Genomic DNA, 26049 nt, shown 5'->3' on the forward strand with positions numbered 1-26049 from the left:
GTGTGTGAGTGTCTGTGTATCAGTATGTGTGTGAGTGTCTGTGTGTCAGTATGTGTGTGAGTGTCTGTGTGTCAGTATGTGTGTGAGTGTCTGTGTGTGAGTGTCTGTGTGTCAGTATGTGTGTGAGTGTCTGTGTGTCAGTATGTGTGTGAGTGTCTGTGTGTCAGTATGTGTGTGAGTGTCTGTGTGTCAGTATGTGTGTGAGTGTCTGTGTGTCAGTATGTGTGTGAGTGTCTGTGTGTCAGTATGTGTGTGAGTGTCTGTGTGTCAGTATGTGTGTGAGTGTCTGTGTGTCAGTATGTGTGTGAGTGTCTGTGTGTCAGTATGTGTGTGAGTGTCTGTGTGTCAGTATGTGTGTGAGTGTCTGTGTGTCAGTATGTGTGTGAGTGTCTGTGTGTCAGTATGTGTGTGTCTGTGTGTCAGTATGTGTGTGAGTGTCTGTGTGTCAGTATGTGTGTGAGTGTCTGTGTGTCAGTATGTGTGTGAGTGTCTGTGTGTCAGTATGTGTGTGAGTGTCTGTGTGTCAGTATGTGTGTGTGTCAGTATGTGTGTGAGTGTCTGTGTGAGTGTCTGTGTGTCAGTATGTGTGTCAGTATGTGTGTGAGTGTCTGTGTGTCAGTATGTGTGTGAGTGTCTGTGTGTCAGTATGTGTGTGAGTGTCTGTGTGTCAGTATGTGTGTGAGTGTCTGTGTGTGAGTGTCTGTGTGTCAGTATGTGTATGAGTGTCTGTGTGTCAGTATGTGTATGAGTGTCTGTGTGTCAGTATGTGTGTGAGTGTCTGTGTGTCAGTATGTGTGTGAGTGTCTGTGTGTCAGTATGTGTGTGAGTGTCTGTGTGTCAGTATGTGTGTGAGTGTCTGTGTGTCAGTATGTGTATGAGTGTCTGTGTGTCAGTATGTGTGCGAGTGTCTGTGTGTCAGTATGTGTGTGTGTCAGTATGTGTGTGAGTGTCTGTGTGTCAGTATGTGTGTGAGTGTCTGTGTGTCAGTATGTGTGTCAGTATGTGTGTGAGTGTCTGTGTGTCAGTATGTGTGTGAGTGTCTGTGTGTCAGTATGTGTGTGAGTGTCTGTGTGTCAGTATGTGTATGAGTGTCTGTGTGTCAGTATGTGTGCGAGTGTCTGTGTGTCAGTATGTGTGCGAGTGTCTGTGTGTCAGTATGTGTGTGAGTGTCTGTGTGTCAGTATGTGTGTGAGTGTCTGTGTCAGTATGTGTGTGAGTGGGTGGCGAGTTTTTGCATTTTGAATGTTTTCTAGGCATATGCAATTGAATGGTTATTGTGATTTACTCCGCAGCACTGTGTTTGTGTGTCTTTCTTGTTTACGTGTGTGTGCACACAAGTGCGTGTGTGTGCGTGTGCGTGTTTGTGTGTGCATGTGCATGTGAGGGAATGTTGTGCTTTAGTCTAGCTTCATCCCACAGAGTTGAACCTTTATTAAATTAACTTCAGGGAAACAGAATGCAGAGAAGGGTGGAGAAGGACGTCTCTTCGAGAGGCAGAGGGAAAGGAGTGTGTGTGTGTGTGTGTGTGTGTGTGTGTGTGTGTGTGTGTGTGTGTGTGTGTGTGTGTGTGTGTGTGTGTGTGTGTGTGTATGTGTGCGTACTTGTTTTCCTACATTATCAGGACCCCAATGTCCTAACATTTCACCTTAATGTCCTGAAAAGGTTGGAAAACAAAAACCTTTTTGGAAAAGAGGGGTTTTGTCAGGTCCTGAATTTGTTCAAATTCTATTTTAAGCTTAAAGGTTTGGTTTAGGTTAAGGGTTAGGTTTAGGTTTAGGGGTTAGGGAAAATAGGATTTTTAATGGTGATAGCATTTTACAATCCAAAAAGTCCTGAAATTTCCCGAAAACACAGCTGTGTGCATGTACGTGTGTGTGTACAGCTTATGACTAATTGTTGACGACACTTGTTTACTCTGCAGCAATAAGATCATGCTTTTTTAAGCTGTGCTCTACAGATAATACAATCAGTCAGTTTACCACAGAGTGAAAACCCTGCTGGCCTGATTCTCCAGACTGACACCTCAAATTTCTGATTCTCCTCCTACAAATCTCCTACAACTAGAAGGTTCACCCTATGGAAGTGTCACACAACTGGGAACAGGAGATAGCTAGAGTCAAGCCAGCTCGAGTTACAGAGCAAGGAAGGAAAGTGGTGAGTGTAAAATACTGTCTGTCTATAGATTAACTCAGGGGTTATTTACTGCTGTTGATGGGGAGGAAATGGATAATGGTCAGAGGAGGGGAACACTTGAGAGGAGGTGCTGACGGGTCCTTTAGTGACCGGGACAGGGGCAGGAAGCACCCTTGTTACCACCCTCCTCCTCCTCCTCTTCAACTCTATCTCTTCAGTCTCTCTCTCTCTCTCTCTCTCTCTCTCTCTCTCTCTCTCTCTCTCTCTCTCTCTCTGTGTGTGTCGTAAAAGGTATGCCATTGCAGGTTAAAGCCTGGCCAGATTCCCACAACCTCTCCCCTGCAGGAGTCATCTCCACCCACCCTCCCCCTGAACAGCTCCTAGTTTGAGTCAGGCCATGGCCGTAGAGTGGGCTATTTCAGGGCTCTGCCATACAGATTATTGTTGTTGCTCTCTCTCACACAGCTAAAACAGAAGGGTTCATTTTTCATTTCCCTCCTGTGTTGTTTGCCATGACAGAAATAGATACAACTATAATAAAACTACCCAGCCAGAGAGGATTGTGGGAAGAGCTATTGCTTCCTGGCACATACTTACAACAGTCTAGAACTTCTGGTTCAATGAGCCAGGCTTTCTTATGGGATAATAGGAACCTTTTCAGAAGTGTCCCTCATATCTGAAGAGTTTGACGGTCAATCCGTGTTTTTCCCATGAGAACTGTGTCATAAATGATCAGTGTCGTTTATGAATGGCATTAGAACATAGTTTGGAGCAGCTTAACAAGAGCTGCATAGACAGCTAAAGAGTATGTGAATATTATTATTATATTAGATAGCATGTGTTATGTGAACAGAACGTGTATAAATATACAGCATGTGAGAAAGGAAGACGTAGGAAAGGTTAGGTTAGCCGGAGGAGAGGAACTAATAATGGGTATGTGTAGCATTCCTGTATACTGTCAGCGGGCCAAGCGGGCCACACCTGCCCACACACCTTTACTGCCCACGCACCTTTACTTTACCGGAGAAACAGTTTCACGGTGGGGTCTAGTTCCTCTTGACCATCTGTCCTCACTCCGGCCTCCACTGCGGCCACCCTGAGACAATGACAGCCGGACTGAGCCAGGAGCTAGGGGACAGAGGAAGGAAACAACAACACACACTAGTTTATAAATAAATACCAGAGCAATTATTGGAACAAGTACTGTACTTAGGGGCTGTTCTGGCTGTTCTCAGGGGGTTCACATCTACATATAGTATCATCAAAGAAATTGTACCCAAAGTGGTTCATTATGAAAACTATTGAACTGGTGTGGAGAATAGCAGGACTGGTTGCCAAGGACTGATCACAATCCTCAAACTCCTCTCTCTCACACACACATCCCATTCAAAAATGTAGTCCTTTCAACTGTTTTGTGAACAGTATGTTTCACTGCATCACATTAGTCTTAACCTAATTGTTGAGCATCTCTGTACTATACCCAGCGTGTGTTTGCCTGTGGCACGGCAAGAGCAAAAGTCATTTGGCCAGCTACCCGCCATCCATCCCACAATGCACTGGGTTTCTGTGTTATGTAAGAGCTCTGTTCTGCTCTATTATTAGTTCTACCTCATTGTGTCGAAGCGCTGCAGTACAGCAGCTCAGATCTGATGGAGCGGGAAACATTGGAGAGGAGAGAAAAAAGTATCATGGTGATTTTCTCTCTCTCTCTCTCTCTCTCTCTCTCTCATTGCTTTATTGGCTTGAAATACAATTTGTAGATATTGCCAAAGCCATATAGTGGTACAGCATTTCAGTAAATGCAATGAGGATAATGAAATCCAGTTTATAATAATCATGTATACAGGTACAACACTACTGCTGTTGTATTGTGTAATATTTGGTTGATACATTTAATTCAATACAAATTTAATTCAATACAAAATTTTTCAATTTAAAACAAAATGTACATGGATGATGGTTACACTGTGTATCACTTGTAAGTTATATACAATGTAAATACTTCAGGGAATTAATGTTCATGGGATGTCCCTCAGGCTATGGCAATCATATACATATCTGGCAGGAACATTTGTGATTTCTTCCTCACCCAGAACAATTCCCAGTTTTGTGTCATTAGTAAATGCACAGAAGTTGTGAATTGATTGAGATATATACAGTAGCAGTAAAAAGTTTGGACACAGCTACTCATTCCAGGGTTTTTCTTTATTTTTACTATTTTCTACATTGTAAAATAATAGTGAAGACATCAAAACTATGAAGTGTTAAACAAATCTAAATATATTTTTTTATTTGAGATTCTTCAAAGTAGCCACCCTTTGCCTTGATCACAACTTTGCACAGTCTTGGCATTCTCTGAACCAGCTTCATGAGGTAGTCACCTGGAATGTATTTTACTTAACAGGTGTGCCGTGTTAAAAGTTAATTCAAATCAAATCAAACTTTATTTGTCACATGTGCCGAATACAACAAGTGTAGACTTTACCGTGAAATGCTTACTTACAAGCCCTTAACCAACAGTGCAATTCAAGAAGAAGAAAATATTTACCAAGTAGACTCAAATAAAAAGTAACACAATAAGAATGAAATAACGACGCCATATACAGGGGGCACCGGTACAGAGTCAGTGTGCGGGGGTACAGGCTAGTTGAGGTAATCTGTACATGTAGGTGGGGGCAAAGTGACTATGCATAGGTAACAAACATACAGCGAGTAGCAGCAGTGTACAAAAGGGTGGGGGGTCAATTGAAATTGTCCGGTGGTCATTTTATGAATTGTTCAGCAATCTTATGGCTTGGGGGTAGAAGCTGTTGAGTAGCCTTTTGGTCCTAGACTTGGCGCTCCGGTACCGCTTGCCATGTGGTAGCAGAGAAAACAGTCTAACTTGGGTGACTCGAGTCTCTGACAATTCTATGGGATTTCCTCTGACACCGCCTATTATATAGGTCCTGGATGGCAGGAAGCTTGGCCCCAGTGTTGTACTAGGCCGTTCGCACTACCCTCTGTAGCGCCTTATGGTCAAATGCCAAGCAGTTGCCATACCAGGCGGTGATGCAACCGGTCAGGATGCTCTCGACCTCGCCAAATCATTTCAGTCTCCTGAGGGGGAAAAGTTTTTGTCGTGCCCTCTTCACGACTGTCTTGGTATGTTTGGACCATGATAGTTCGTTGGTGATGTGGACACCAAGGAACTTGAAACTCTCGACCCGCTCCACTAAAGCCCCGTCGATGTTAATGGGGGCCTGTTGGGCCCGCCTGTAGTCTACGATCAGCTCCTTTGTCTTGCTCACATTGAGGGAGAGGTTGTTGTCCTGGCACAGCACTGCCAGTTCTCTGACCTCCTCCCTATAGGCCGTCTCATCGTTGTCTGTGATCAGGCCTACAATTGTTGTGTCGTCAGCAAACTTAATGATGGTGTTGGAGTCATGCCTGGCCACGCAGTCGTGGGTGAATAGGGAATACAGGATGGGACTAAGTACACACCCCTGAGAGGCCCCAGTGATAAGGATCAGCATGGCAGACGTGTTGTTGCCTACTTTTACCACCTGGGGGCGGCCCATCAGGAAGTCCAGGATCAAGTTGCAGAGAGAGGTGTTTAGTCCCAGAATCCTTAGCTTAGTGATGAGCTTCGTGGGCACTATGGTGTTGAACGCTGAGCTGTAGTCAATGAACAGCATTCTCATATAAGTGTTGATTTTGTCCAGGTGAGAAAGGGCAGTGTGGAGTGCGATTGAGATAATCATTTAGGCAGGTTACCTTAGCTTCCGTTGGGCACAGGGACTATGGTGGTCTGCTTGAAACATTTAGGTATTACAGACTCGGTCAGGGAGAGGTTGAAAATGTCAGTGAAGACACTTGACAGTTGGTCCGTGCATGCTTTGAGTACACGTCCTGGTAATCCGTCTGGCCCAGCGGCTTTGTGAATGTTGACCTGTTTAAAGGTTTTGTTCACATCGGCTACCGAGAGCATTATCACACAGTCATCCAGAATAGCTGGTGCTCTCGTGCACACTTAAGTGTTGCTTGCCTCGAAGCGAGCATGAAAAGGCATTTTGCTCGTTTGGTAGGCTCGTGTCACTGGGTTTCGCATCTGAGTGTCCCTTTGTAGTCCGTAATAGTTTTCAAGCCCTGCCACATCCGACGAACGTCAGAGCCGGTGTAGTAGGATTCAATCTTAATCCTGTATTGACGCTTTGCTTGTTTGATGGTTCGTCTGATGGCATAGCAGGATTTCTCATAAGCATCCGGATGAGTCTCCCGCTCCTTGAAAGCGGCAGCTCTAGCCTTTAGCTCGATGCGGATGTTGCCAGTAATCCATGGCTTCTGGTTGGGATATGTACGTACAGTCACTGTGGGGACGACGTCATCGATGCACTTATTGATGAAGCCGATGACTGAGGTGGTGTATTCCTCAATGACATTGGATGAATCCCGGAACATATTACAGTCTGTGCTAGCAAAACAGTCCTGTAGTGTAGCATCCACGTCATCTGACCGCTTCCGTATTGAGCGAGTCACTGGTACTTCCTGCTTTAGTTTTTGCTTGTAAGCAGGAATCAGGAGGATAGAATTATGGTCAGATTTGCCAAATGGAGGGCGGGGGAGAGCTTTGTATGCATCTCTGTGTGTGGAATAAAGGTGGTATAGGATTTTTTCTCCCCTGGTTGCACATGTTACATGCTGGTAAAAATGTTGAGAAACTGATTTAAGTTTGCCTGCATTAAAGTCCCCTGCCACTAGGAGCGCCACTTCTGGGTGAGCATTTTCTTCTTTGCTTATGGCCTTATAGAGTTGGTTGAGAGCGATCTTAGTGCCAGCTTCGTTTTGTGGTGGTAAATAGACGGCTACGAATAATACAGATGAGAACTCTCTTGGTAGATAATGTGGTCTACAGCTTATCATAAGGTACTCTACCTCTGGCGAGCAATACCTCGAGACTTCTTTAATATTAGACATCGCTCACCAGCTGTTATTGACAAAAAGACACACACCCCACCCCTTGTCTTACCAGAGGTAGTGTCTCTGTTCTGTCGGTGCTTGGAAAATCCCGCTAGCTCTATATTGTCCGTATCTTCGTTCAGCCATGTCTCTGTGAAACATAAGATGTTACAGTTTTTAATGTCCCGTTGGTAGAATAATCTTAATCGTAGGTCATCGATTGTATTTTCCAATGATTGCACGTTAGCAAGAAGAATCGAAGGCAGTGGGAGTTTACTCGCTCGCCTCCGGATTCTCAAAAGGATGCCCGATTTGCGGACCCTTTCTGGCATCTTTTCTTCACGCAAAAAGCGTGGATCTGGGCCTGTTCCAGTGCAAGCAGGATATCCTTCTCGTCGGACTCGTTGAAGGAAAAAGTTTCTTCCAGTCCACAGTGAGTAATTGCTTTTCTGATGTCCAGAAGTAATTTTTGGTCATAAGAGACAGTAGTAGCAACATTGTGTACAATGGTTGGGAGAATGTAAAACGTCAGCCATGTTCTTCGACGCCATCTTTTGGCATTAATGCGTTTGAGCCAATCAGTTGTGTTGTGACAAGGTAGGGGTGGTAAACAGAAGCTAGCCCTACCTCTGCTGCAGAGAGAGAGAGTTACCAGCCTCAGAAATTGCGTGAATGAGTAGGTCTCTCTCTCTCTCTCTCTCTCTCTCTCGCTCTCTCTCTCTCTCTCTCTCTCTCTCTCTCTCTCTCTCTCTCTCAAGGTTATCAGGTACATAGTGAGCTGTGGATATGATGCCCTCATGCCACATGTTTGGTATGAGGAAGTATTATAGGAATTCTAATTATAGGAATATATCAATGTAATAAACAAAAGTAACATAATACAATATGTAAATATTTAACATTTGTATAACATTTCTAACATTTTGCTATATATATTTATTAGGCAATGAATATATCCAGCTATTAGATATAGAACATGTTCTATTAGGTTGAATATACTGTATGCGTTTATTTACTCAGCTCTGCTCTTATTAAATCATCTCATGTACCAAGAAGAGCTCTGCTGTTTCTGAAGAGTCCAGTCCCCGTAGAGTCCCATCTGTCATGTGAAGCCTGCGTATGTACTAGTGCCTGCATAGCGTCCATAGTGTCACTAGTCCCTCCGCCACTAATCCAGGGCTATTCATGCCCAGTTTGCTCTTAATGGATCGCAATCCTATTATTCTTTCTGGGAAAAACTACTGGGACTGAGCCTGAGCGTGCGTCCCAAATGGCACCCTATTCTCTAAATAGTGCACTACTTTTGACCAAACCCCTAGGGCATAGGGTGCCATGTGGGACACAAGCCGAGGGTTTAGTTAGGACGCGTCCTTGGTGCTCCGGTCTAGTCCCCTGGGTTGTGGAAGGACGAGGCATTGGCTGACAAAATAGCCACCACCACTGGGACGCCCTGGGTTAAATGTCCCCAGTGGACCAGGGAAACAGAAAGATGGGGGTGTTTGTATTTATACATTGGTATTTATATATTTGTTTGTACCACTGGGACGCCCTGGGTTAAATGTCCCCAGTGGACCAGGGAAACAGAAAGATGGGGGTGTTTGTATTTAGGATGTGTCCCATGTCTGATCAGTCAGTGGGCATTCAGGGCACAGGAGCACAAAATGGCCCCCATAGGCCAGCCAGCCAGGCAGGCAGGCAGGCAAGCAGGCAGGCAGGCATGCAGGCAGGCAGGCAAGCAGGCAGGCAGGCAGGCAGGCAGGCAAGCAGGCAGGCAGGCAGAGGGATGGGGGATGTTTGTATTTAGGACGATTTCCCCTGCTCTGACTGATTTAGGATGGTTTCCCCGCTGGTTGATTAAGGACGGTGTGACCATAACTGATGAGTGGGCATATACCCGGGGTACAGGGGTAAAGGGGAGAGGCTACAGGGCTATTTGTTCCCATTTGTCCCCATGGCAAGGGTGTTTTGTCCCCTCTTCAAACCCAGCTATTCTCACGGCAATCAGTTATTTTCTGTGCATGTCAAATACTGCTTTCTCAGCCCAAGCATCATTTCAGTTGTGTAGAAAGAATTGAGACCACAAAATGTATTTAGGATGACTCACTCTGAAAACTAAAGTCGAAGCAGAAGTACATTAAACATCAGATTTCGCTGTAGGCTTACACTGTGTGTATGTAGTTCCCAGTGTATTAATGATACTTTACAGTTTTATTTGCGTTAACCCCATAGGTAAAGTGTCATGCTGTGGAGCCAGCATCTTTACTTGTGTTTTACCTTTGGTGATTTTGAATGGTTCACCCCATCCCTCATCTGTCATTTGCTGTAAAATTGTCATCTAAAATATTTAAGAGTGCGAGAGACTCACTGACTTACTTATTCCCATATGAACTTTAACAGCATCTAGCGTGGAGCACGAAATGGCTAAATTCTTTAAATGGAACACACATGACCTGTACTTTATGTGGTAACCCCACAGAATGCAGCACAGAAAATATGTTTAGAAAGACTTTAAGTATCAATATCTAACTTAGAAGAAGCATAAACTCCAAAGAAGTCAAAATCCAAAACTTCACAATGGTGTGTGTATTTTATCTCGTCTGCTCAGCTGTGCTGGAGATATAGATCATTTTAGTGAGAACAATGTATAGCCACTTTGACCTCTCACAGACTTTTGTGGAAGTAATCTAATTTCCTTTGTGTACATTACTAAGTGTTCACCAACAATGTACAGACAGTTCATCTCACACGAGCTTCAGCTTGCATCAGATTCCTTGTGCAAGCCAAGCCAGTCATCTCCTCCCTCCCTCTCGAATAAAGCAGCCACGCGACCGTTTCCTGTTTGTTGCATAAAGGCAGAACGGTTCGGGTGACAGCGATGTGAAACTGCCAACGGCCGTACAGCACGCCTATAGCCCTAGTCAATCAAAACAGGCATGACTACACACACACACACACAAACACACAGTCACAGTCCCCCTATAGCCTAGTCAGTCAAAACAGGCATGACTGCACACACACACACACACACACACACACACACACACACACACACACACACACACTGTCACAATTCGACTATAACCTAGTCAGTCAAAACAGGCATCCCTGCATGTTAGGGCTTGTATGGGACAGGAGTGAAATTAGGCACGGGACCCTTTGAGATGGTCCGATCAGTGCTGTGTGTGTATGTGTTTGTGCGTGTCTCCGCGTGTGTATGTCCCTCACTGGGCTGAGGTTGGCTCCAGTGATTCACTATCGCAGACAGACAGGCAGGCTCAGCTCTCTCTCTGTGGATAAACTAGGCAGGATATCTTTAGGTGGTCAGCTGGCAGAGCACAGGCCCTGCACTGTTAATCAGCTCAGGAGCACCTGAGACCTGCTCACACTGACATGGCTGATTAACTGGGGATATGGTTTAGTTAGACAGAGAGAGAGAGAGAGAGAGAGAGAGAGAGAGAGAGAGAGAGAGAGAGAGAGAGAGGGAGCAAATGAGAGACACTGAGATTGTAGTGGGTAGAAAGTAGAGGAAGAAAACAGACCTGAATAGTTGAAGAATCTATTTAAATTGTATGTGGAAAATCTATTTCCTGGGTGCTTTATGAAGGCACCTTATTTAGCTATCTAAAGTTCCTGAACCATAAGTATATGAGGATGTGTGTATTCTTAACGAGAGGATGAATAGAAATACATCAGTAGAGAGATAAAGTCGCAATGGAGTCGCAATTCAACGGCTCAGACACGAGACGTATGTGGCAGGGACTACAGACAATCACAGACTACAAAGGGAAAACCAGCCACGTCGCGAACACCAACGTCTTGCTCCCAGACAGGATAAACACCTTCTTTGCTCTCTTTGAGGATAACACAGTGCCACCGACGGCACCCACTACCAAGGACTGTGGGCTCTCCTTCTCCGTGACCGACGTGAGAAAGACATTTAAGCGTGTTAACCCTCACAAGGCTGCCGGCCCAGACGGCATCCCTAGCCGCGTCCTCATTTTTCCTGTACCCAAGAAAGCAAAATAACTAAATGACTATCGCCCTGTAGCACTCACTTCTGTCATCATGAAGTGCTTTGAGAGGCTAGTTAAGGATCATGTCACATCTACCTTACTTGACACCCTAGACCCGCTTCAATTTGCTTACCGCCCCAATAGATCCACAGGTGATGCAATCACCATCGCGCTGCACATTGCCCTATCCCTCTGGACAAGAGGAATACCTATGTAAGAATGCTGGTCATTGACTATAGCTCAGCATTCAACACCATAGCACCCTCCAAGCTCATCATTAAGCTTGGGGCCCTGGGTCTGAATCCCGCCCTGTGCAACTCGGTCCTGGACTTCCTGACGGGCCACCCCCAGGGGGTGAACATCGGAAACAACATCTCCACTTTGCTGATCCTCAACACAGGGGCCCCACAAGGGTGCATGCTCAGGCCCCTCTTGTACTCCCTGTTCACCCATGACTGTGTGGCCACGCACGCGTCCAACTCAATCGTCAAGCTTGCAGACGACACAACAGCAGTAGGCCTGATTACCAACAATGACGAGACAGCCTACAGGGAGGAGGTGAGGGCCCTGGGTGAGTGGTGCCAGGAAAATAACCTCTCACTCAATGTCAACAAAACAAAGGAGCTGATTGTGCACTTCAGGAAACAGCAGAGGGGGTACGCCCCTATCCACATCGACGGGACCGCAGTGGAGAAGGTGGAAAGCTTCAAGTTCCTCAACAGGTGCATCAAAGCTGGGACAGAGAGACTGAAAAACAGCTTCTATCTCAAGGCCATCAGATTGTTAAATAGCCATCACTAGCCACCTTCCACTGGTTATGCAACCCTGCACCTTAGAGGCTGCTGCCTGATATACATAGACTTGGAATCACTGGTCACTTTAATAATGGAACACTAGTCACTTTAATAATGTTTACATAATGTTTACATACTGCTTTACTCATCTCATATGCATATACTGTATTCTATTCTACTGCATTTTAGTCAATGCCACTCTGTCATTGCTCAATCTGGCATTTATTTATTTCTTAATTCCATTATTTTAAATTTAGATTTATGTGTATTGTTGTGACTACTGCAATGTTGGAGCTAGGAACACAAGCATTTCGCTACACCCGCAATAACATCTGCTAAATATCTGTATGTGACCAATAACATTTAATTTATTTAAAAAATAGGGGCCACAATCAAAAAGTACTACAGCCTGTCTTTAGCTGTTCTAGTGCCCTTCTATGACCCAACTAAAACTCTTCAAAACTCATTAATGCACTTTACCATTCTCCATTTGCTTTGTTCTTTCTTTGCTCAGAAAGTATTAACTGATCTCCCTCTCCCTCTCCCAGACCTGAGTGACCAGTTGCTAGAGGTGGTGGGTCTGGAGGGGGCCATGGAGATGGGGAAGATCTACTCAGGCCTGAAGAGTGCTGGCCGTAGACTGGCCCAGTGTGCTAACGTCACCATCAGGTCAGGACCCTTTCTGCTACTATCCCCTCTGTCCCTCCATCCCTCCACCCCTCTTCCTCCCTTCTTCTCCCCACTTCCATCCCGTTGTGTCTCCTTCACCAAAACCAGAGCTGAGTCCCGCAGACAGAAGTGTCTCCTGCTCCCTTCTCTTCCTCACTTCACACTCTGTGTCCAGTAAACAGAACATTGACCTGCTGACTCACTCATTACAGCCACAGAGAGGCTGGCCATCATGGCCTGACAGATTAGCTTTCTCACACGTCTGAGGGCACTCAGGCCACTTTTGGATATGCCAACCAACCAATCTGTTTTAGAAAAGTGGAATTAGTTCACATGTTGTTGTTGCTCTAGCAGTTCCCGCTCCATTAAACATTCACAGTATGGCCAGTTAAAGTACAGTTTATAGCGGACTCAGTCAAAGCTTTCCCCTCACCTGTTTCAGCCTACCCTTAATATTTTCCGAAACAAGAAATTAAAATAACATTCATCAGTCATTCTCCCATACTGAGTTTCCCTAGCTGGTGAGGCATGCATGAAAGGCTTAAACGATCTTTGTGTGAGTGTGTGTGTGTGTGTGTGTGTGTGTGTGTGGGGGGGGGGGGCTGTGAGTTAGTTTAGAGTGGGGGCCTGTCTGGGAAAAGGACTCGTGGGAACAAAGACAGCAGTGTTTGACTCTGGTCCTGGCATGGTATGGACAGTGTGAATAGGAATATCGTGCCTCAGAGGTGCATGTGATCTGACTCTGACCCCCTATCTCTCTACTCACAGGACATCCCGGCTGCTGCCCATGCAGATCGATGGGGAGCCTTGGATGCAGCCCCCATGCACGGTCAGAGACTCACCACACACACTAACACACACCCTACCCCCACGCTACACCTCCACCTGCCTCCCTTCCTGCTCCCTATGCCTTTTCAATTTCCTTCTCTCCTTCTCTCTTCCCTCCATCCCTCTCCATCACACTCCCCACCTTCACTGTGACAGCTGTGTTAATTGAAACAGTGTTTTGTCACAGCGGACCACTGACTGGTTATGTCATTAGAGGAGGAGGAAATGCTCGCTGGAATCCATTCACACATCACGTAGCAACAGCAAAATGCCCTCTGCTATATATAGAACAATTCAGTTGAAATAGTGTTGAGAAAAGAAGTGTGTCACCCTAAACCCCAGCACCCCATCCTCCTTTATGCAGTTGAACCTGCGGGGATGTCAGGCTGAGCTGAGGCACAGTGTTCTGTGTTCTGTACTTCCTTGGTTATTTGGATTTCAAGGTCAGATAGTTGCTCTGAAAAGTGAATCTTCTATCTGTGGGGTAGCATGAAAAGCTGGCTATTTCTTTAGCAGGAAATTATGGTAAAATACCATTGTGTATCTTATATGTGAAGGATTTAGAAGTAGAAAAGAAGGACCAGACTTCTGGACACTTCCTGGTCAAATGTTCTCTTGTCCCTCCCTCCTACAGATGAAGGCACATTGGTTTATGAAGCAAACTTCCATTGTCCTACAAGAGTTGCTGAATATCGTTTCATCTTGTCCCTCCTCCCCTTACAGATCAAGATCACACATAAGAACCAGGTTCCCATGCTACTGGGCCCTCCTCAGAAGACCCCCTTCTTGTTCTTCAAGAGACGCAACAGAAGTCGGGACTATGAGTGAGGAGGACACTTCAAACTCCCCCCTCTTCACAAACACATTCACCAACCTCTTGGGACAACTCAATAGGTCCCACAGACCAAGTCATTGCCCCTTGGACCTACAGTACCACTTCAGAATGAACTGACTTCCTCTCAGTGTAATGACCACTTCCTGTGTATCCATGTTCTAGCTTCTAGAACTTCCTGTGAACTCTGAACTCTGACCCTGTCACTGGCACACTAGCTCAGTCAACCCCAGCTCCAGACTCAGCTTCAGCCCAGACCCATCAGTAATGCCACACTGCCTTGGCAAAACACAGTGCCAGCAGCATATAGGTTCATCTAGGATACTGCCTTGGTTCTCAAATGGAGGGATAGATAGATGGAGTGATAAGGAAACACATAAAGAGAGAGAGAGACAAAGAGAGAAGCAGCCGAAGGGGAAATGGGAAGAAAAGAAAGAGTGCAAAAGAGAGAGAGCAAGGAATGGGATGATTGACAAACAGCATATGAAAGTAGTGTGTGTGTGTGTGTGTGTGTGTGTGTGTGTGTGTGTGTGTGCGTGCGTGCGTGCGTGCGTGCGTGCGTGCGTGCGTGCGTGCGTGCGTGCGTGCGTGCAAGTTCTCCTTTCTCTTTGAGGAGCCCGTTGAATAATGGATCAGAGCTTGTAGAGTATTCACTCCAGTGTCTCTCCACGGCACAGAACACTGCACTGCCTGAGAGATGAAACGGAAAGAGATCATCTATTATTGACTGCTTCGTTTACGCTTGACGGTGGCAGCAGGGCAAAACACACAGTAACAATGGCCTGGGAAGCATGGGAAACTCAAACTAACATGCAGGGATTTTTGCCCCCCAGCATATTTGCTCACAACAACCATCTTTAGCCTAGTTTTGTAGAATATCAATAGCTGATCTGGTGTCAGGTCAAACAGATGGCAGGGACTGGAGGTTTGTCTATCTTCATGTGGCTTATTCACATACTGTAGACAGGTCACCACACCATCTTAGTAAGTGTATAAACCCCTCTGAGACTCAGTCACACAGGCCATCAACTTAGACTGGTTTTATTGTTCTCCTCCAAATGGCAAGGCCATTGGTCCTTCGAGCCAGACCAGTGGAACAGAGCCCAGTGTACAGGGGAGACCAAAAGAGGTTGGAGAGAGACGTGGACCTTACTTATATGTATCACTGTAGCGACGTGAGATGAGAGAGGAGTCCCATGTCCCCCTCAGAAGTGCCCAGTAGGATCAGCTATAGGTTGAAGAAAGAAACCCAGTGTAGAGAAGACCAAAGGAGTTTGGGGTGAGGAGTGGACTAGATATATATCACTGTAGAGAATGTGAGATGAGTCCATTGCCCAATCAGAAGAGCCCAGTAGGACCTCTATAAGAGCAGAGTTCAGTGTAGAGGGAGAGGAGACTGAAGGAGGTTGGGTAGGCCCTTACTGTAATGTTACATGTATCACCGTAGAGATGAGAGAAGTCCCGATCAGAAGTGCCCACTAGGATAGCTTTAGGTTGAATAAGCAGTAGTGCCTGCTGCCTAGCAGGATATCTATAGGTTGAATCAACAAGCCTCATCCATAGGTTGAATCAACAAGCCTCATCCAGCTACAGATATTCCAGAAGACTTTGAGAGATTGAAATGGATTCAGCTACCTCGTGCTGGTATATAACAGCCTGCCCTGACTGCCCCAGGTCTTAGGGGTCTGATTTACCATAACGTGGACAGGAACTAAATTTAACCTGCTATTTTGGGAGGATCTATCCTGTGAAACACTATTCCTAATTACAGTGTAAAAACATCAGCTCGCAATGTGAAGTGTCCAAGAGTGCAAAACTAGGAGGCCAGGGATGAGGGCTCGCTGGCTGTAAAATGGTGGGTGTTATTCCAATCATGTTTGTTGCTGGATGGGACCATTGAAGCAACAGGAAGATATGTTATCAATTGAAATGGGCTGAACTGAAAATCACACATAGGAGTCAAACCTAACGGCAAAAGCTGAACAGGCAAGACACCCGTGTGGCAGAATGTGGTATCCATCTACTACGATATACCACTACCCGTATGAAAATATTACTGTCCCAACAATAGTGGCCAACTATATATGTGCAGATACAGTATTTGTATATTCTGGAAGATGGTGTATTACACATATATTTTTATTTTATTTTATTTAACCTTTATTTAACTAGGCAAGTCAGTTAAGAACAAATTCTTATTTACAATGACGGCCTAGGAACAGTGGGTTAACTGCCTTGTTCAGGGGCAGAACGACAGATTTAGTTTTTGTGTTTTTAATAATATATTATTAGTGTAGAGCTTTGAGGCATCGCACTGAGCAAACACTGATTGAATCAATGTTGTTTCCACGTCTATTCCACGTTGAACCAAAGTAGAATAGACATTGAATTGACATCTGTGCCCAGTGGGATAGTATAGAAGAGTACATACAGATCAGTGTTCTTCAGTGTCTGGGGCTGGTTCACAACACATTCCCTTTGGTGTCGAGCACCCTCATACCCTAGGATGTAGGGGTTAGGGTGCAGGGCCCAGGGGGGTGAGGGCAGAGTAAGCTTCCATGGTACACTGAGTTTTTGTCCCAAATGGCACCCTATTCCCTTTGGGCCCAGGTCAAATGTAGTGCACTGGGTAGTGAATATGGTGCCATTAGGACTCACCAGAGCACCACTCACGGGGCGAGGCTTTGATGTCTTCGCCCCGAGTTCCCTTTAAAACCACACTGAGCCGAGACTCTCGTGTCCAGGCCCCACTAAAACAGAGACACATGTCCAATGACCATGGGGTAGAGGTAAAACAGTGGTTTAGTCCCAAGGCACCCTAATCCTAATATAGTGTACTGCTTTTGACCAAAACCCTATCAAAAGTAGTGCACTATATACGGAATAGGGTGCCATTTGGGACAAAGCCTTTATCTCTGTGGACCACAGGTTCTGACCCTGCAACACCTCTAACCAGTACGTATGGGAAACATTTCAATGACCACATCACCTCTACAATCCTAACATAGCATCATTGGTCGACGGTCATTGGACACATTTTTTGTGTGTAGTCCTTACGGAGCCTGGATCGAGGCGACTCAGTAAAAAGTGTGCATGTTTACAGTTTACTTTTCATTAATGGGAAAGGATGATTTTAAATTTAAACAGTTATAATTATGTGTAAATAGATATTTGATTATATATTTTATCTCACCACCGCATGCCTGCTGAAACAAAGGAGACAGAAAGAAATGTCTGTCTGCTTGAGGAGAGACCACGCTGATTGTTGCAACCCCCTCCCTCAAGCTAGGACCTGTCCTGCTGTCGGGTCATATTAGCTATTCAACCCCCCAACCAATCCTTTGCTTAAAAACCCATGACCTTGTGTATTTACTTTGTCTTTCCCTGTTGGTAGCTAGCATAGCATGTTGATACTTCTGTGCTAGAAAAGGACAGTGATGGCTTGTCTTGGTCAAATATAGAGACTTTCCAGGAGAAATGTACACCATTGCCAAGCGGCCATTTTGTGATTCATCATCTGGAGATGGAAGAGAGACGCCGACATGACATCACAACCACAGAACTTAATCCTATCAGACGCTATATCAATCCTCAATGTTTGTGTTATTCACCAGTCACCACTCATCTCCAATTCTGGTCATCAGAAATGATCAATAGCCTTAACTAACAAACAAAAGGAGCGGCTCTCTCGTGCTTTCTCTGCCAGGACACAACAACAGCACAATTGCAATACAAGCCACTGACTTAGAAGGAGTAAAACAATATATAGAAACAAGTCAAAGAATGATGGTGACTATCTCCTCTTACCCTGTGTTGCAATAACTCACTGCCATCACCAACTACCCGCCTGGTCTGTACCATCACTGCCTATGGTGTTGGTCCACTTCCACTTCCAACTACATCCACTTCTAAGAGGATTTGGTTTAGCCCAGGTTGTCAACGACGTCTGTAGAATGTGGCCTCTCATCATTTTAAAAAGTAGGAGGGCCGGTGTGAGGACATCCGTTTTCTTGTTGACAGAGTGTCCCTTGGCGGGTCCTGGTCAAAAGTAATGTACAGTATATGGAATAGGCTGCTGTTTGGGACAACACCAGTAAGTTGTCCACCGTGATGCAGCAGGGATTTCTATGTACTGCACCGCATCCACTGTTATAAACATAGCCATAGCGTGTGGCCGTGGCCACTGTCTTTGTTGATGTACATGATGTGATGTGACTTGTTGAAACCACGCTGCCTCTGAGGTAACCTAATGTAGGAGGTGTAAAAGAAAGGCCTGAAACTAGATGCCGTACATACTGGTCTTGACAAGAAGAAGAAAAAAACTGTCAGGGGAGGTTCTCTTCTGCACTGTTCAACCAATCCAGTAAATGTGGAGGAGGAGTTAAGACGGAGTGTCGCCTTGCTAACGTCCAAAAGCGGAAATCGCGTCACAGGTTCTCTTTTTCATTTCCACTGAAAACCAGAACATCCTGTTGTTGGGAACTCGGCAGAGGCTGCCTCTGAGGTGACCTAGAGGAGGGAGTTTGAGTGGTGGTTAAAGGGGGTGTTTGTGGTGGTGTTTGTGGTGTATCAAATAAACCAATTATGATGATAGTATACACAGTCTATTACAATTAGGATCGTGTAGTTAATTAATCACTAATATCTACATTCTTCCACTGAATTGAGACAACCGGGCACAAAAAAGGCTCCCATATCCACACAAGCATACCATTTAGAATATGGCCAATACGTTGCTGCATTTTAAGTAGTATTTCAGTTGGGATTATTGGAATGGAGCCAAAGACAGTCTTCGTCACCATCCTCCCCATGTGTAACTATTATCCCCTTGTCTCCACTGTCACTCCCGCTTCCGACCTTGTTTTATTTCCACCTTCAGAGACTCACATAGGCAGTGAGGTTTATCGTACTGTCACTGTCGTTGGTGCAATCCTATTCTTAGGCATGGGCAGATTAACTAACAGTATTGAGTGACACTAGTGGCCAGGACACATGCAGTAGAGCCATGCATACAGTCCATTTCATTCCTGAGTGTGATGTTCTACATGTATGTATAAACCCATAGGCCTGTTGTGTTTACCATAGAAATATAATTAATAGAAAGGGCTTGGAACATTTGATAATAGAAATTTGACTGCTAAATTCATGGGTACACTCAAAATGGCTGCCAGTCCTCCCATTATTGCATCATTGACTTGAATGGGGAGGCCCGTTCTACTTCTTCTAGTTCTGTGGTGTTTACCCCCTCAGGGTCAGTGTGGTATGTAGCTATCCATACGCCTGTAGCACCCAATGAGGATCAAGGGCAGACAGTGACAGTAGCCCCCCCACCCACCCACTCCCTCTCTGTGATTGGACAAAAAGAGGACCGTGAATCAATATTCTCATCTTGTGCCCTAGCTGCGTCTACTGTCTGTCATTCTTCCTCGCTGGTATGTTTGTTAGCTGTATGTTGGCATCCTCCATTTTGATGGACAAAAGATTTATCAAATAAACAGAGGTTGAATATGCTATGCACTCTGTTGGGTTTTGTTTTGGTGATATGGTCCAATGAGATGTTTGTTCTATTCTCTACAACATTTCCACACACACACACACACACACACACACACACACACACACACACACACACACACACACACACACACACACACACACACACACACACACACACACACACACACACACACACACACACACACACACACACACACACACACACACACACACCTGGCTCTGTCTTCTACTTAAATGTATTGGATTTAAATGTAATCAGATATTGTAGAGCTGTTATGTTGATGATAAGGACCACTTAGTGTGGCAGGAGAAATGCTAAGATTTCAACGCAGGGCACTCATCATGACATGATCATAGAGACATATTCTGTATCCTTATTGTGAACAGAGGTGCACAAATTAATGTCAAACTGTTATAACTTGCTTCTGTTTTAGACTGTTGTGAAGCAGAGATACTGCTAAAATGACTGTATCTATATTGATATATCTATACCGAATTAGTGAAATGCACACTAAGGAACACACCCATATCACTGTCAAACAGAGTGAAGAGACAATGGGAGCGTTCGACATTGCAGCCAACTTTAAAGGTGAGTCGAGATTGACTGATCTACAAATCACCTTGCATCATAAATAACTACTCAATCTTATTTGTAGATCAGTCAGTCAGTCACAATTTACCCGTGATACATCACCGTTTTGATGCTCTCGAACACGGCCAATGACTAATGTGATTGAATGACCAAACTGCAGAAGACCCATATCCCCCACCACACCCATGACACACTGCTCCTTCACCCACCCCCTCTAGCCATGCTCCTTCCCCTCTCAAGACCTCGGGCCCATGCATACACACACAGGTTGTTCTCGTCCTAGCCCACCATAAAATGCAGCTTTGTTTTTCCTATAACTGAGGTGATTGTTTCCAACTTTGATGATTTTAAAGCAAGTAAGACTAGAACCAAAATTACCAAAATGTTTACTTCCCCTTACAGTCTTCGAAGGAGTTATGAAGCCTAAATGTGTACTCTTAACCTCTTAAGTAACCCCATACTGTGCCCTCACATTCATTTAATATCTAAAATACAGCCATTTGCACTGACAACCCCAAACTATCTAATGAATATAACATAAAGAATGCTAGGCTATTTGGAGTGCTAAGTGGAGTGCTTTTTCCTCTCGCCTCCTTTTTCAAGGTCTTCTAACTGTGAGGAGTGTATGCATTAACATATGGAGAGCTTTCTCCTCTCGCCGGTGTGTAATTGTTTAATTACTCTTCTCCAGCAGAGACACAGAGATAGGCGTTTGAGCAGAAAGCAAGAGCAAGGAGAGAAGATCTCTCTCTGGTTACGTCCCAAATGGCACCCTATTCCTTATATATGGGCCCTGGTTAAAAGTAGTGCACTACATAGGGAATAGAGTGCCATTTGAAATGTATACTGTACTTATACAACTGTAAGCCCCACAGAGACAGAGGAGCCTCTGGCTGGGAGTCTTCTCTTCGCCACACAAGCTGCGATAATAAGGCAGGAATTATCTCTCTGTGAAGCGTCCCAAAGGGCACCCTATTCCCTTTAGTGCACTATAGGGCTCTCGGTCATGGACCCTGGTCAAAGGTAGTTCACTACATCGCAAATAGGGTGCCATTTGGGATGCAGACTTTGTGAAGCTATTAATAGCAAGGCAAGACAAGTCACATCTTGTCTGGTGTCGCGGAGAGCATCATTTGACCTCGACACTGATTTTTCTCGTTTTTTATTATCTTGGAAATAGCACATTGACAGTCAGACATTCCCTTTGGTATAACTGCCATGAAGACATTCAATTATTAAGATTTGAGAGTGATCCACTTATTTAATACTACAGTACAATGATCCAGCTGTGAGGGGACCTAGTTAGCTGAAGTGAGGAATGAGAGATGGGCCTAACAAGGGACCCTGAAGGAAAAACTGAGTCCCAGATTTGAGGCTTTAATGAAGGCTATTGCTCAAGAGCAGCTTCCATACTTTCAATACTGTATGTTATGAATGTTACTGTACCTATATTTTGTCCCATTGTGGGCTAAAGGAGGTCCTAATAAACAATCAATCGAACAGACAGATCCCTGTTATACCAGCAGGAGTTACTGGGACATCACTTTGTGTCTGTGTGTGTGGGAAGAAGAAGAGCTGGATTAGCTCACATAGCATAAGGAGCAGAGATCTGTGTCACACTGACCCAGTCCCTGCTGGCACAAATAAGGTTGGGACAGGGAATAATGCTGCTCACTGTAGGCCTTCTCAAGATGGACGCTCTCGGACACAGAGGTCCTTCAGGAGAGGGTTGTACTTGTACACACGCAGCAGTCTTTGGCTGCTTTTACACAGTCAGCCCAATTATTTTTCAGAGCTGATCGGATTGGACAAAAGGCCAATTAGTGAAAAAAATATTATAATTGGTCTACTTGTGTAAACACAGCCAATGTGGCATGTGTCACTGTGTGTGTCGCATTTATTTAAGGAAAGAATTGGAATACAAATACATTATGCTCGCTCTCGAACAATGCCCCCGCTAGCTCCCCCCCACACACACACACACACCACATCCGCCCCAACAGAGAGGGACATACAGGCCAATAATAAAAAGATCCTCTACTGTAAGTCAACCTCTACTCCCCAGACCTTAGGGCCAGGCAACAAAGACTCCACTATACATCCAGTATATTTATCTATTCCTACTATTCATGTCCATCCTCCAATCTTATAAGTGCTACATCACAGCTATTGGCTTTTAGGGATTCTGTTTTACATACCTCACAGCTATTGGCTTTTAGGGATTCTGTTTTACATAACAGCTGTTGGATTTTCCCCATATATTTCTCATTGGCGTTTTTAAAGAGAGGGTTTAGGTTTATATACAGATGATAATGAGAATGGTTTACTACTTTTTTTGTGACCAACCTTTAAATCTTTCTTTTTTTTTCTGTGTTGGGTTCAGATCACAGACAGGCAATAATATTCAAAAAGTATATAGATAAAGAATTAAAAAACAGTAAAAAAAAAGGATAAAACACCAAACAAACCAAAAATAAATAAGTTAATGAAATAAGAAGTCAATAATTGTCCTGTCTGTCCCATCTCCCCTCTACCTCCCCCCACCCACCTCTCTCCCCACTCCCAGCCCCTACTTCCCCCTCCTAAAACAAGACATCATGAATAACTCAACTTATGTTTGTACCTTTGTTTGTGGGACAAAGGCACACATGAATAAAGTCAGCCTGCAAACATCGATATTCAATACAGATATTCAAAATCCAATTGATAAATTGAAACATGATTACATTACATTAACTCATAATAAGCTTGTGAACTTTTCGACTGCTCTATTGAATGTATCTCATTTCGTTTCCTTGGCTCCGCTTACACAAGCGAGCTGTGGAGAGCTCTAGTGAAAGGATGTCAAGGAAGTTTGTCTCCATTGATTTCCTTTATTTACCTGAATTTTAAATCAGAATTCACACTTTCATTTATGCTGAGTTTATGTGAAGGCTTCTATTTGGTCACCAACATTATTTTTTTGCCACAGTCAGTCCGGACAGCCATACTCGTTCCTGGACATCACACAGGGTAGCCTACATGTGGATCCCTTCTGGATTTATATAAGATTGTAACATACAATCTACAGTAATAATAGTACCTCTGTCATTTACATTGTAGCCTAGTCATTTGGTAAGGTTGTATAAGATTGATTGAAGACAAATTAATTAATTGAAACCTGGGTGGTTTTGTGGTTGATTATGTTTTCGGTACAGACAAACTGGAGCACAAGGCCTGATTTATGTTCGCTAGATTAAGGTTATAGGCTTATTTCAAGTAGCATGCACAACTTAAACATAAGTGGCATTTGAAAAATATGGACTTGCTGACATTTAAAAAACATTGACTTGCTTTTAGGAACAAACATGCAAACTAAGACTGGGGAAAGCCACAATAAAAACTTCCACTTCGCATGTACTGCACATTACTTTTTCCAACTACTGAAAGTTTTGTTCACTTTGCCAGTTGCTGACATCAAAGCTGCCATGAGACAATGGGCCACACGATCTGTAGTGGTCTGGGTGTAGCTGGTGCAGAGGAGTCAGGACAGTAGAGATGAGTAACACAAGTAACTTTACTCAAATATTCCAATAACATGTCGTAATACCGAGCCCACAATAACGGGCCGAACATACATAAAACAATCACGCACAAAAACCATGGGGAAAGCAGAGGGTTAAATAATGAACATGTAATTGGGGAATTGAAACCAGGTGTGTAAAACAAAGACAAAACAAATGGAAAATGAAAAGTGGAACGGCGATGGCTAGAAGGCCAGTGACGTCGACCGCAGAACGCCGCCCAAACAAGGAGAGGGACCGACTTCGGGGGAAGTCGTGACACGATCAAATGTTTCAATGTTGCAATGTATGTCCTGACATGGAATGCACTTCTCCGCTGCAGTGCGTAATGTGCCATATGGCCTAAATGAAATCAGGCAAGATACACAGGCCACTCTCCGTTTGTCATTTTATAAAGGCTTGACAGAACAGTGTTGTTTAATTTTGTGAAGGCAAAAATCGAGTAGGATAGCAGCTGTGCATAAACTGCGCCATGTTCGATCATTTTACCTGGTTTAAACTATCCCAATGATTATCTGTCATTGGCAAAAACATACAAACAAACACTTTGTTGAAGGGAAACCGCAACCATGGGTTTGTATATTTCCACTGTCCATTGCCAGGTTAATACAAACAATGTTGTTATTCCCTCCATAAGGCAATCAAACAGGCAACACGTCAGTAGAGAGACAAAGTGGAGACGCAATTCAATGGCTCAGACACGAGACGTATGTGGCAGGGTCTACAGACAATCAAGGACTACAAAAAGAAAACCAGCCACGACATCGACGTCTTGCTCCGGACAAGCTAAACACCTTCTTCGCCCACTTTAAGGATAGCACAGTGCCACTGATGTGGCCCTCTACCAAGGACTGTGGGCTCTCCTCTGTGGCAGACATGAGTAAGACATTTAAGCGTGTTAACCCTCACAAGGCATCCCTTGCCGCGTCCTCAGAGCATGCGCAGACCAGCTGGCTAGAGTGTTTACGGACATATTGAATCTCTCCCTATCCCAGTCTGCTGTCCCCACTTGCTTCAAGATGTCCACCATTGTTCCTGTTCCCAAGAAAGCAAAGGTAACTGAACTAAATGACTATCGCCTGTAGCACTCACTTCTGTCATCATGAAGTGCTTTGAGAGGCTAGTTAAGGATCATATCACCGCTACCTTACCTGACACCCTAGACCCACTTCAATTTGCTTACCGCCCCAATAGATCCACAGTTGATGCAGTCGCCATCGCACTGCACACCGCTCTATCCCTCTGGACAAGTGGAATAACTATATAAGAATGCTGTTCATTGACCATAGCTCAGCATTCAACACCATAGTACCCTCCAAGCTCACCATTAAGCTTGCGGTCCTGGGTCTGAATCCCGGCCTGTGCAACTCGGTCCTGGACTTCCTGACGGGCCGCTCCCCAAGTGGTGAAGGTAGGAAACAACACCTCCACTTCGCTGATCCTCAACACAGGGGCCCCACAAGGGTGCGTTCTCAGCCCCCGCCTGTACTCCCTGTTCACCCATGACTGCGTGGCCACACACGCCTCCAACTCAATCATCAAGACGACACAACAGCAGTAGGCCGGATTACCAATAATGACGAGACAGCCTACAGGGAGGAGGTGAGGGCCCTGGGAGAGTGGTGCCAGGAAAATAACCTCTCACTCAATGTCAACAACACAAAGGAGCTGATCGTGGACTTCAGGAAACAGCAGAGGGGGTACGCCCCTATCCACATCGACGGGACCGCAGTGGAGATGGTGGAAAGCTTCAAGTTCCTCAGCGTACACATCACTGACAATCTGAAATGGCCCACCCACACAGACAGTGTGGTGAAGAAGGCGCAACAGCACCTCTTCAACCTCAGGAGGCTGAAGAAATGTGTCTTGGCCCTAAAACCCTCACAAACTTTTACAGGTGCATAATTGAGAGCATTCTGTCGGGCTGTATTACCGCCTGGTACGGCAACTACACCGCCCGCAACCGCAGGGCTCTCCAGAGGGTGATGCGTTCTGCTCAACGCATCAACGGGGGCAAACTACCTGCCCTCCATGACACCTACAGCACCCAATGTCACAGGAAGGCCCAAAAAATCATCGTCCTTGACATCAACCGCCCGAGCCATGGCCTGTTCACCCCGCTATCATCCAGAAGGCGCGGTCAGTACAGGTACATCAAAGCTCAGACCGA

At 44.9% G+C, this 26049-nt stretch overlaps 1 protein-coding gene across 3 annotated transcripts in view; it reads left to right on the forward strand.

Annotated features, from left to right (window-relative positions):
• Window positions 1–19762, forward strand: part of dgkg (diacylglycerol kinase, gamma) — a 164530-nt gene extending 144768 nt beyond the window's left edge. For 2 of the 3 annotated variants that reach the window (XM_014173605.2, XM_014173604.2), the window contains exons 24-26: window positions 12427–12547; window positions 13316–13376; window positions 14099–19761. In XM_014173605.2, the coding sequence (XP_014029080.1) occupies window positions 12427–12547; window positions 13316–13376; window positions 14099–14203 (287 nt within the window). In that variant the 3' untranslated portion in view covers window positions 14204–19761. Of the gene's footprint in view, window positions 1–12426; window positions 12548–13315; window positions 13377–14098 lie in introns of all 3 variants that reach the window. The other variant, XM_014173603.2, reaches the window with a different exon arrangement.
• Window positions 19763–26049: the final 6287 nt, after the last annotated feature.

Source organism: Salmo salar, chromosome ssa25 (genome assembly GCF_905237065.1).
Source record: "Salmo salar chromosome ssa25, Ssal_v3.1, whole genome shotgun sequence".
NCBI classification, from domain to species: Eukaryota; Metazoa; Chordata; class Actinopteri; order Salmoniformes; family Salmonidae; genus Salmo; species Salmo salar.